Raw genomic sequence first — 13,792 nt, forward strand, 5'->3', positions numbered from 1 at the left:
TTGCATTTTCTAAAATAATCGAAAATGCGATCTGCTTGCAATACACTAAGGGAGAATTGTGGAAAGAATTCATGATGTGCTGCTATAACAACGCCGTCTGGAGATGGTATTAATCAAGGTTCCTCGACTCCTTCCCCCCCACATCTCAGCACACACCAGATGACCGAAGTCACGTGCAGGAGCCTGGTGACCAGCTGACCGCAGGCACAAAGGAGCTCACCAGATCACCTAGGTAAGTGTCAGCTGTTAGAGTTGCAGGAAGGGGGGGGGTAGCGGTAGTTGGCGGCGAACCTTCTCACGGTTCTCTTCTCCAGGGTTAGCCACGCCGTGTGCGGGACCGGGATCTGTTGCCTTAGCCGCACGCGACCAAAAATGGGGGTGTGGCCTAATTATCATGGGCCATATACCCTAAATGACGTTCTTTGTTGCCGTACCTGCCTCCTGTTAACGTCAGGCTGGGGGCAAGCTCAGCACTACATCAGCAGCTGGGCTGCCCCTAGCCCTCTTCCTGCAGTGAATGGATGCTGCACGTGCATCCATTCCTCCCCGTAGCTGGCACCGCCACCCGACCACCTGCGGAACACTTTGCCCTGCAGGTGGAACAGCGGGGCAGTGCCTGAAAAATGGGACTGTCCCACTGAAATAGAGAATGGTTGAGGTGGTGCCCTTGTTCGACCTCACTGGTCAAATATGCCTCGGGCAGATCCTGCGAAGAGGAATAGCAGGGACAGAGCTTTATCGCAAGCTCTGAGTGCAAATTGAGTCTAAACTATCACACTACAATGGAATTTTAAATGCAGATTGTTGTAAATAGGGGCCTATATTACTAAAGTCTGTCTAATCCTGAGGAATAAAAACTTTCACTGCACAGAAAAGCAGATAATAATCACCAGGCTCAAATATCCAGTAGAAAGTTATGAATGACATATTGCATTGAGGCCCTCTAGTGGCTGAGGAAGGTATTAATCATTTTTATAGCTAGATAGAACATAAAAGTCATTGATAAATGAGGCCCTATCATTCACAACGAGTGATAAAACTCATTGGCTATGACAAAAGGTGCTCCAGCCAATCAGCTCCCAACTGTCATTTTTCCAACAGATGACAGTTGCGAGCTGATTGGCTGGAGCACCATTATCATACGCAACGAGTTTCATCACTTGTTGTGAATGATAAATGAGGCCCATAATCAGCGGAAGTTATACTGATAATGGGAGATTTGCTCATGTGCACTCCGGCATCTGCGCATACATAGATCTCACACCAGCTGAGATGTACGTAACCATCAGCCGCGCATACAGAAGAACTATACCTACTAAACTACACCTAGCATAGAGATGACATGTCACTCTGCAGTTGTGCACACACAGAGAATGATAACACAGATACCGAGAATTGCAGTCAGGACACAGAGAGGTTATACTTTCCAGTTGTCCGTACAAACACACTAAAGATGGGTACTAAGAACTGCAACTAACACATGGATTTTGCCTCGACATACACAATGTTGACATCGTCAAAATGTCACCATTTGGGTTAGGCTGCAGGACCGGAGGGTTAGAATTAGGCACTAGGAGGTTAGGGTAGTGAAGTATATTGTGCTGACCTGTCATCCTTAGGCTATGTGGTGGTGGACAGTTTGTCCTTCTATTTGTCCACATATCTACATTACATTGACCATAAAGAATTTGATTTGGTGCTGGACCACCAACCTGAGGCACACCTGCAAACATACCAAGGCACCCCAGGGTGCCGCAGCGCAGTTTGGGAACAACTGGCCTAACCTTAATACTTACCATTAGGATGTCAGCATCCTGAGACCATTCATGTGTGGGGTTGCTTCTCAGCCAAGGGAGTGGGCTCACTCGAAATTTTGCCTAAGAACACAGCCATGAATAAAGAATGGTACAAAAACATCCTCCAAGAGCAACTTCTCCCAACCATCCAAGAACAGTTTGGTGATGATCAATGCCTTTTCCAGCATGATGGAGCACCTTGCCATAAAGCAAAAGTGGTAAGCAAGTGGCTCGGGGAACAAAACATCAAAATTTTGGGTCCATGGCCAGGAAACGCCCCGGACCTTAATCCCATTGAGAACTTGTGGTCAATCCCCAAGAGGCGGGTGGACAAACAAAAACCCACAAATTCTGACACACTCCAAGCATTGATTAGGCAAGAATGGGCGCCCATCAGTCAGTATGTGGCCCAGAAGTTGATTGCAGATGTCTTGAATAAGAAGGGTCAATGCTGCAAATAGTGACTCTCTTGTATTTGCACCCCTTGCATTGCAACATGGTTTGTCCAGATACAGTTACTTGTCTATTCTTACGCCTTGTAAGTTTGCTAAGAATTATAACTTAAGGCCGGTACACACTAGATGTGTAGTGTGCCCGACCGGGTCCGCGATGGGACTCGGCGGATATGCCGGCATTAGCAAATGCACACATTTGCCGATGCTGGCAGCGACGGGGGCCATGCTGCATTTGGCAGAATGACAACCACTGACTATATCGCCCGTTGTACCTGCATGCATGATGTCGCTGACAAAGCACGTTAGCGCTCAGTCAGCAACACAGCGTATACACACTAAACGATGTGCCCGATGACATATCGTCTAGTGCAGCGGTCGCCAATCCGTCGCTCGCGGCCACAATCTGGGTAGCTCGCCTTACGGAGATGGTAGCACGGCAAGGTAGCTCACCTTACGTCTCTAACCTCACAGTGCGCAAGCCGCACATAGGACAGCATGGCGGCTGTCACAGCATGACAGACACTGCCAGCAGGCTTGCCGCTGAACGCGTTAAATGAAGCGCTGACTGGGCACTGTTTGGTGGGAGTGGGGCACCAGGCCATCCACTGTCACACCAGCATAATACATCCAGCAGCTCCCTGCTCCCCGCTGACAGCTCTAGACAGGCATCAGAGGTACAGATTGGGCACTTTGAACAGGGGGTGTGGGGCCATAACGTGAATGGGAGATAAGGTCCCAGCCAATCAGCTCCCAACTGCCAGGTCACAGGCTGTGTTTGAAAAATGGCAGTTAGGAGCTGATTGGCTGGTACTTTATCTCCATTCGCAGCTTAGTAGCTTTATCACTGTATTAATAAATGCATTGTTGTTTTTCTATGACAAATTTGGTGATTAGCCAGATTTTCGCTTTCAAAAATAAAATGTGGCTCTTCAAGACGTCTCATTTAGGCTCCCACCCCAATTAAGGTTGGAGACCACTGGTCTAGTGCGTAACCAGCTTTAAACACAGCAGAAGCTGCCAATCTATAGCCAACATGCATAAGAAAGCAGCCTATGAAGTCACTAGGAACAAGCTTGAACTATAAAAAGTTCAGGACGGGATTTAAGGTCACTTGTTCTTAATGAACAGATAACGCTACATTCCCAAATATTGGTTCTGTAACACCATGGTTCTTCCACTGTGTGTAAGCTATTGGTACACCTTTCCAGTGCACATACATGCAGCACAATACTCTTCATGCCGACCCTCAATACATCCCGACATGCCCTGCCACACCTTTTCTATTAGGACATGCTGGGATATGTAGTTTCACAGCAGCTGGAACACCACATATTGAATACCCCCCGCTTTATACAATGCAACACACACCAGTCAGCACAGGGGAAAACCAAAGATTAAAAAATAAATCAATAAAAGCCACACACCTATTTGCAATTTTACTTCTTAAATTTGTAGAAATACATTTAATTTACAGTTAACTTTACAGGAGAAATGTTCTTTAAATTAAAAAAAAATATATGACATACAAATTTTATCTGAGAAATTGAATTTTCTTTTAACAAACTTTATATATATATTAATATGGGGGTCTATGATACGCCCTCCTCTGGGATTCTGCAGGCTGAAAACACCAAAGGCATGTATTAAACTAAAATAACATTATTTATGCCGTAAAGCGCACACATAGTAACAGTGCTGAATGCACACATACAGAAGAGGATCCCATAAAGGAAGATGTACAGGAAGTAACTAGTTCTGACCCAAGACGGAAGCACTGAGCAAGCTATGGGAAGGGATGAACCTGCCAAGTGAAGACAGAGGACTCGGCAATCCTGTGGGCTGAATATTCACAAGAATGTAGCCTATCAATACATTGGGCTCTAGGGATAATACTTGTCTCTAATGAATTCTCATCAGTACTTGTGTATCTTATAAAATTGCTGCATCCACTAGGTGGAGACAACAGGGGCTCTTTAAGTATCTAACGTACATGAATGGCCTCTAAAAACGCAAGAGGTGCTCGGCCAGGTAAGGGAGCCATTAGATCCTATGCTAATGTGCACGGCCTGTCTTGAAAACTGAGAATTACTGAAAACTAGAAGGAACTTTGGATCACTTGGTCAGTCACATTAGCATAAAGCCAAGATCTCCTTTACTTATAGCATACTACTACAATTAGGAGTCTATGGGTAGATAAATATAGTGTTCATTCTAGCACCCTGCACCTGTCACAATCCGTGCAGTTCCTCTTTCCTGCCTGGGGTGTCGCTCTCCGCTCTAGTGCTGCTAGCACACTCTGGACTGTATCTCAGCAGTTTGTTCCATTATCCGAGTGTGCTAGAAGCACCAGAACAGAAAGACACCCCAAGCAACTAAGATGAACTGCACGGGTTGCCACAGATGCAGGGTGCTAGAACACACTATAAAATCTGTGTGAGCAAACTATAATCATAATAAAATGGGAGAACAGGGTGCAAAAGCACAGCCCCACAAAATAAAATATCAAATGCAATTCCATGAATATTGTGCAATAAGTAAAATTAGCAATAGCATATGCAGGATTACAACATTAAGAATGGAGACTGTGCCAGCCCTAATATCACAGTGACAATGTGCAGTGTTCTGAGCGGTGGGTACTTCATAAATATTCATGGATCAGACACTCCCATCGCCAAAACGTAGCTGGTCAGATATCTCTGCGGTTGGCCCGAGATAACGGGAAGATGTCCTTTCTCCAATACTGTAAACGTCTAGAAGTCGCCCGAGCTAAGCAAAGCAGTGCATTTAGCAAGTGATAGTAGCAAGAAAAGAAAAAAAGGATTTTGAAACTGTACACAGATCTAAAAAGAACATTTTAGAAGACAGACTACAGGACATCTCAAAGCATTAAGTTTCCTTCATGTTGAAAAAATATAAAGCACATTCTGTTTTGCAGTAACAAAGATTCCTGAATGGACCATGAGCCAATTCAAGGTCTACACACAGGAACATTCAAATGTGGAGTCTGTGACAGCTGACGATACCTAGTGTTAGGCACACACGGGGTCCTGCAGTAGGTCAGGGGTGGACAAAATGTAGAATTCAGCAGCAATGCCTCAAATGCAGTGATCTCTATAGGCACACTGGCTCCTAGGGTTTTGTCAAGTCCCGATTGACCTGGGATCATGCCATAGCTCATAACCGAAGCGCAGCCTGTACCTGCAGTTCTATATCAGCAACTGGCAATATGGTGAAAGACAGCGATTCTGTTGGATAGTGTTCAACAGTGTGCCTAAAGGGTGCGTCATCCGAAAACACACTTCAATCCTTACAAACCGACCTTATGTCACCGCAAGCAGCGAGTATCAGGCACAAAATAAATCTGAATAAAGGTGAATTACATCTGTGGGCCACCAGCATCGAGAGGTCATGCTGACAGATCTTAATGCTGCACCCCTAGGCTTTTGGCAGTCACATCGGAAGAAGCCATAAATCTTCACTCCCATTTTGTGGCTAACCAGCATTTGTCCCTATATATGGAGGCCGCCATTTCTCAGGATAAACAAATATTAATGGGAAACCTGTTGCATAGCCGGTTCCTAGTGAATGGTTAGGCCTTCACGGGGGTGAAGATTTCTTAAGTAACAAATCCCTTATAAATGCCTCAGACAAAAACTAAATGCTAATGCAGGTGTGGCAATGTTCTGCAATGAGTCCACCTGAGGCACAGAAATGGCGGATGGGAGATCCAGATTTAGTATTATTCCACAAACAGCAAGTACCGTACTTACTGTAAGGGCAGAAGCCCATGGGGGGGGGAGGAGGATTACACGTTTGCCTGCAGAGACCAAACCTAGAGACAGGAAACGTGAACTGCAAGAAACTAAAATGTGCAAATCCCACGTTGTCTTCATATCATGGAGGGTTGCTGCCCCATTCATGACCAGGACCCAAGGGAGATATGGGAGGGGAAGGGGGTCGCTAAAGTCCAGGCTAAGGGGCAGACATGTTTCAAAAGACCATACGTTTTTTCCTGATTGGCCACATTGGTACATTGCTGCCCTGTGACCAAGTTCTAAGCTTGGAATAAAGGGTGACCTGAGGGGCCGGGGCACAAATGATGGCACTTTTTGTGCAGGTGTACTACACAAGCACTGAAGTGTAGCTCAGGTAGCTAACCCAGGGGAGGGGCATACTTAATCCGAACAGAGTCTGATAGATCTCCCCCAGCGTATTAACAAGATGAGAGCTGGTGCTGTCTGGACCGAATAGTAGGTTGCTGGTAGATCTAGGTAGCAATAGTTCTAGAGACGGGAGATCTGATCTAGACTTAATCTATACTGCCGTTGGGGCCAATGACAGTGACCATGGGAGAATACTCTGCTATTAAGAGGCAACATTAAAAAAAAATTATTAAATAAAAAAAACAGAACAACAACAAAACAAAAAGTTATGGAGCAACCAACCCACAGTACAGTTACTGCTGCCAGTCCAGCCAGTGGTTAAACGAAGGGATGTTCACACTCAGTTCCCTGTCTGCACTTGCTGCATATATAGTAGCAGGATAAAGTCACAAGAACTGCCAGAGGCGATACACAAGTGTTAGAATCTGTAACGGATGTTTGTTGAACCCAGTATATCAACTGGAACTTTCTTGGCAAACAGTTGGGAAGACAAAGGGCTCTGGTTTTAAAAACACAGGGAAAAAAAACCCCAATAGGTGTTCTGCAAACCATCTTGGATTTGATGAAGAGATTAGGCGACCGACCATTTTATCTACAGCGGCGAATGAGACTCATCTGCAAGTCTGCATAATCCATAACAGATTGAATACATTTTAATAAGTTACACCTGATGCGGCCATTGCCCAGGGAAGCATTAGGTCCGTATCCTATCATTACACCAGAAACTGTACATACTGTACACATTACCGCCAGACGCCATCATATAGCGGACCATCCGGCATTGTAGACTCCGCTTCCGATTCACAAGGTCATGCAGGCAACAGAGTTTGCATATAAACAAGCCCTGATTCGGCAAAACAGAATTTAATTTCATCATTTACAGACAACTTGAGGCCATACAGAATAAAATAAAATTTGCTTATATATATTTTTTTTTTTATTTTTTTTTAGTGCTTATATTGCTAGAAATAAAACGTCTGAATTTCTTTGTAGAATATTTAATCATCTGAGAAACATTGAAGACATTTCCTAACCATTTTATATTAGAAGTGGGAGCAGAGGGTGCGGGGTGACGTGGCCAGCCGCTCCAGCCTCAGAACGGTGGGGGGGCAGCACCTGACGCCATCACAATCTTATACACCTGTGACGTTTCCCTTCTCTAGTTTCTGGGACAGAAACTAAAAAATAAAATATGAAAAGAAAGAAAAAACTGTGCTAAACAAAATATTAAAACATTCCTAAACCAAACTGTCCCCCTTGCGAGGTGTTTCTTTTGTTTTGTTCCATACTGATCCTTTCCTTTAGTGAAACGGCATACCGGCACACAAGCTGCAAGGTTACCTGCTGGCTGCCCCCTTCTGGAACCGGCTATCGGGGGACCCCTGCTGGCATTAAGACTCCTGACCTCAGTTATAAACCAAAAAAAAACCCTGGCTGGACAGTGAGAAGGACTGGATCCAGAACATGTTGCATTGATTTTTAAACACGTCAGAACTGGGCTGGGCCTTCATATGCACATTTTAAGCCATGGAGGAGGAGGAAAAACAAAAAAGAAAACAAAAAAATCGTTCCACAGTCCACCGACTTGGGGACCAGAGTCTGTGGAAGGGCTTTGTCAATGTCGCCTCATTTTAACTTTCCGAGCCGGGCTTCCCTCGTCCTCCCCCGTATCTGTATAGGTGTCCACGTAATCATAAGGCCTCCGCCAATAGTTCTCAGAGCTGAAGTTGCTTCGTCTCCTTGGTTTTGGTAAAATGACAGATCTTCTGTTCTCCTCTTTATCCATTTCCAGAACGCGAGGTCTGTAGAGGAGGGAAGGAAAAGGCAGGTGTAAGCGCTCGGCCTCTATTGTTACTGGAAACTCTCAATTTGTCTGTTATCCAACAGTAACTTTCAAACATGTCCATATAGACGGCCGGCGACATGGCATATATGGAACACTCCATGTAATAACGTGGGATTATTTCTCATGGGACGTAGTCACCATCCCAACTGTCAGATTACCGGCAGATTGGGATTTTCATTTTAATACACAAACCAGAAGAAAAAGAAAACCTAACATTATCCAGTACATCAAACAAGCTAGCGGTCCCGCTAGGCTGTTTTAGCGGGGCGCGGCGCCCAGCCCTCCTTCTGGAGGGCAAAAAGCACCCTGCCCTCCAGGAGGAGGGCAAAAAGCGCCCTGCCCTCACAGCCTGTGGGAGCCGTTCTCACCCGCGGGACGCAGTGTCCCGCGGGTGGAGAAACATGCGGTGACCCGGTCACCGCCGGAGGATAGACGCCGGGCGCATGCGCCCGGCATCTATTCTCCCTGTTTGCAGGGCTTGGGGGCTGCCCGGCGTGTCCGTAAGTGCCGGGCACGCCCCCAAGAGTGACGAAAAGGGGACGTGTCTTATAGACACGCCCCCTTTTCCGATGGCCACGCCCCCTTCTAGGTCGCGCGCGCACGGGCATGCCCTCTCTAGCTCCGGCGCCCTGCCTCCCGCCGGAGCTAGAGGGAACACTACAAGCCATACAGAACTGTATGGAGAAGTCTATCAAAGCACCATGAGAAGATTAGATTAAAATAAAATAAAAGAACAATACAAATCAAAATAACAAGCAATGTAGAAATAGCCAGCAATAACCTAGTTCTATAAAAACAAGCAAAGAAATGAACACCAGTGCATCTATTCATACATATGCAGTTTAGTACATCCCCAACTCAATTTTCTGATTAATCGGGTTTATAATCTGACATCAGCCGCTGCCTCAGCAACACTTTAAAGAATGGGTGTAAACCGTACATGGGTAAAACTGTAGACTGTTTACCAGGCTACCTATAGAGCCATTGCCCCATCTGAAAGGGACCACTTACCGGTGAGCAGCGCCCGGGTCTGCCTTGCGATGGGACCGCTTTGGTTTCAGGATATGTTGTCTGTTGCTACCAGACAAACGCTCAAGTTGGTAACTGCCACCCAGGGATTTTGTGTCTAACCGCGGCGCCTCTGTTCTTGTTCTGTGATGAAACATAAGAGGCACTTAGGACCAGTATCCAAAAATACACATTATATATACATTTTTTCTGGGGGCACCCAAAGTAATGGAAATCAATTGTTGCTCTGATCAGACGTCCATAACTTTTGACACGCCCAAAAGCCCTGGGTTTAGCTGCCCAAAGGAGCTAAACCCATTTTAAGTCTGTGTTTGGGTGCCCAAACCATTGGGCTCGATTCGATTCAGCGCGATGCTGAATAGCCCCGGGAGGGAGCTCCCGAAGCTATTCGATTCACCGCCCTGTTTGGTCCGACAGTAACCAGTTAAGTCGGAGAATGCTGGTTCTCTCAAATAAAGTGCCGGCCGTGCAGCAGGAAAACGGCCGCGTGGCCGGCACCCTAAGGGAGTGAGAGAAGAAGTCCTTTAGTCGGACCAAACAGCGGGATGCAATGAATCGCTCCGGGAGCTCCCCTTCCAGGGCTACTAAGCATTGCGTAGAATTAAATCAATCCCATTGACTTATCGCGCATTTCTGCTCGCCACCTCAGGAGGCTGCGAGCAGAAACGTGCTGCAGCGGCCATGGGTGCCCAAATGGCAGAGCAAATGAACTGCTGCCTCTGGGTGCTATCCAGTGGCGGACGTGCGGAAAAACAATTGAATTCCCCCCATAGTCTCTTACACTGCTGCCTTACGATTTAAATCAGATTCACTTTTATTTGGACAGTTTACGCAGGAGTGTTCACAAAGAGTGACAGAATACACTACAAACCAGTGCTTAACATAGTAGAAAATAGATTTTACTGTGCACAGCATGCGGATCTCATCCACAAACCAGCGTTAGATGTCCCCAAGAGAAAATACTTACTTTCTAAGTATTACAACAGCACGTCTCTCCTTGATGTCCTGTGGCCGAATGCAGTGTGTGATCTCGTCTGCTGCATAACCACTGAAAGAGAAGACACTTGGTCAGTACTGTACAGCACCAGGGCTAAATAATATCTCAGTCTGCTTAAGAACCCTGAGTTTCTGCACCCTAACTTACAAAACAGCATGTGCGGGACAGAGTGTGGTGAGCTCGTGGTCACATTCTATTTGTGGCTATAGCATTCCGAAGCCAGGAGGTGCTGCGGGAGAGTAAGATTGCGCCTCCATTATTATCTAAGCGCTATTGCATGGTAAAGACTTCTGTCCGACGTGTCAATCTCACCGCAGCAGACACAGCGGGTTGACGTGTGTATCTTTAACTAGCTTCTCACTCCCGCAATCAATATATATATATATAAATACAATTGTTTTGTCGTAAATTGTAACATTTTAAGGCAATTTCAACTGGTACACATTAGAACGACGGCCAATCGTCCTTCATGCACAGCCACACACAATATTGTTTGATTAACTGTGCTGCACGGTTAAGCAATCTTATGTCGTCCTTGGGAGCGCACAAATGTGCACACACAGGATACCTAGACCGAATTACACATTAGAATTTTTGTCTGCCTTTCCTGGGTTAACTCAAATACTACTGAACAGATCTTGATAAAAAAAAAAAAACTTACTATTTTATTTGGTATATATCAAGAAATTGGATAGTCCGGTGTTTCCCCAACTGTACGTCTAACGAGGCCGTTCAGTTTATTATTTTATTTAAATGTATTTTTTTTCCATGCACGGGGGGAGAAGGGTTGGGACGATGAGTGAAGCGATGGGAGCAGTCCTGTCAGTGGAAAGCAGATAGTGAATCACGAGGCTGCCTGATGCTGCACGAGGTCCCACAACACAGTGATGTGTCTGATCTCAGTCACTCACTTCCTGTGTGATCTCAGGGGCAATGCTGCAGGACGGTACTGGCGAGCACAACTAAAAGTAAGGGAGGGGGGGTGCCGAGGGAGAGACACGGAGGTAGCCTTCCCACTAGGCTGTTTTAGCGGGGCGCCCCTGCCCGATTCAAAGTCGCTGAAGTGTGCCCTGCCCTTATGGCGGCTCTCGCTGAAATAGCTGGGCCACAGTGTCCCGCTGGGTGGGGGGGGGGGTGGGGGGGTGAGTGGGACGGGTATCATTCACCAGCAAGTGAATAGATGCCATGCACATTCACACTGCGGGGATAGCTTGGGGGCAGCCCTGTACCATGATGAAAGGGGGGCGCTTCTGAAGGACATGGAGAGGTGCCCAATCGAGACACGGGGATATAATATATTCTTTTATTCCTTGGATTCATGTGTATTCTGTATGCAAACATAATAAAAGTATAATAATGAGTATTTGTGCCCTGACCCAAAATAAATTACGACCCAACGGGACGGTTTTGTAATTATTTTGACTTAGGGGTGACTTGAAAAATTATGGAGACCCTAAGGGTACCTCGAACTGAGAATGTTTGGGAACCACTGGGATAGCAAGTAGTAACTAAAATATCTAAATTGTGCACAGGGCCACCTAGTGGTGGGTGAAGGTGCAGACGCCACTAATCTGTGTAATGTTGCCTGCTGGAGAGTCAGCAGGACAAGATCACTATTTGTATGTGCTCTAGAAGCTAAAACATGTAACAGTCTACAAAGACTTATGAGGAAAAGGAGTACTCCTTTAAAACTGGGTACACACCATAAAACCGTGCAACCCAGCAACGGAAGTGTGTGTTGTAACGCCTGCGCCGTACACACTACATGCTCTGGCGTACGATGGCACAATGTATGTAACAGCACCACGTCTTTCATTGCATCGTCTCATCTGCCGCACAGAACAGCAGATGGGACGATACGATAAGTGACAGCCGTGAACGACGGACTGGGCGTACATACTATAAGATGTGTATGAATGGTAGTTCTGATCGGCATCAGAACGATATATCGTACGATACATCGTATGTTGTGTATATACAGCTTTAGACTCCCACTTGTACTATTAAACTATTTCACGACGACGAAATATGTAGAAATGAACAATACGCAAATTGTAACTAAAAAATTAAAGGAAAAAAAAAAAAAGAGAGAAAAACACACTTTGGGATTATTCAGTAAAACAAACACTTCCAAAAAACAAACATGTTGAAGTGATTTCAAACCGGGTGTAGCCACTGGCAACAGGGAGTAATAAATAAAAGAACAGACCACGCGGGAATACCCTTTAACAAATTTCCTTGTCACAAGAATTTCCTTTTCTTTACAAGTTGTAGTTTCAAGATGTAATAGGAAATTGGAGGAAGGAAAAAAAAAAACAGAACAAAAAAAGGATTAGTACACTGCTAATCTGATAGCAGGGAACTAGGGTGAAACCCGGGCACACTGTGTCCTACTATAAATAGACTGGTCATCAGCGTTATAAATGCAGGGTTAAGAACGACTCTGCAGTTGTCCTTACTGGCCCCTTACTAGATCTATAGATAAAATGTAACAAGCATACGATGTGCATCTCCTCAATAACTGCATAGCCATAACCAAACAGGCTTTTGTTTCGGTGTGATTAGTAGAAGGTCCGCAGCCATCCTGTAACGAGGATATTACTAGGCACTTAACATTTGGACATTTTTTGCTTTTTTTCCCTCTATGGGCTCGATTCAATTGAACGCGAATTAAATAGCGCCGGGAGACAGCTTCCGGAGCTATTCAATTCTGCGCGCCTCAATGATTTCTTCTCGCACCCTTCCAGGGATGCGAGCAGAAATTTCGACAAAAGTACAGTCGTGATGCCGTTTTCTGCCCTTAGTGCAGCGGAAAAAGCATTGTGCCGGGCAGTTTAGTCGGAGAATGCCTGTTCTCGCAACTAAACACCCAGGGCATTCTCAGACCTAACAGCGCGCTGAATTTAATAGCTCTAGGAGCTCCATCTCTGCGCTATTTAATTCGCGTTCAATTGAATCGAGCCCTATGTATATATTATTGTGATTAAGCAAATTAAATGGTTTTTGACTATATTAATTCATGTTTGAGTTTATTATGATTTAGAGCCACACTGTAATTCAGGTATGTCAGACTCAAAATACCAACCAGGCTGAATATTCAAGATCTAAAACTGCCCACACACACACAGCGATATTTTACACGATTTGCCCGATTACATCAAATCGTGTAAAATATGCCCAAATCGTGAGTGTCCACTCAAGATCACAATGCAAATGCACGTCCCCGCTGGTCGCACATCGCATCTTCAGATCTGCCGTGCTGTAGGGCAGATGTGCCAATCTGGGACACAATGCACTGGATGGACGACAGATCTTAAGTCAGATTGGACATTTTTTACTCCAAATAGTGTGTAGGACTGCCGGGGAAGAGTTCAGGGGAAATCGCACACATCGTGTGGTAGTGTGCAGATCGCTATGTGTGTGGGCACCTTAAGTGTGTGGGCGCAACAAGAAAAAAAAAAAAAAAAAAAGTCATATGCAATTTTGAAAGGTATATTATTAACTAG

The 13,792-nt window shown here is 45.5% G+C and overlaps 1 protein-coding gene across 1 annotated transcript in view; it reads right to left on the reverse strand.

Moving 5' to 3' along the window:
* Positions 1-7,052: 7,052 nt before the first annotated feature.
* ALKBH5 (alkB homolog 5, RNA demethylase) overlaps positions 7,053-13,792 on the reverse strand; it is a 25,125-nt gene continuing 18,385 nt past the window's right edge. Inside the window, exons 2-4 of the mRNA XM_088448119.1 lie at positions 10,257-10,337; positions 9,272-9,412; positions 7,053-8,216 (exon numbers count right to left, since the gene is read on the reverse strand). Of these exons, the coding sequence (XP_088304245.1) occupies positions 8,030-8,216; positions 9,272-9,412; positions 10,257-10,337 (409 nt within the window). The 3' untranslated portion in view covers positions 7,053-8,029. The remainder of the gene's footprint in view (positions 8,217-9,271; positions 9,413-10,256; positions 10,338-13,792) is intronic.

The sequence above is a fragment of the Taudactylus pleione genome, unplaced genomic scaffold (assembly GCF_031769625.1).
Source record: "Taudactylus pleione unplaced genomic scaffold, aTauple2 ptg000451l, whole genome shotgun sequence".
In the NCBI taxonomy this organism is placed as follows: domain Eukaryota; kingdom Metazoa; phylum Chordata; class Amphibia; order Anura; family Myobatrachidae; genus Taudactylus; species Taudactylus pleione.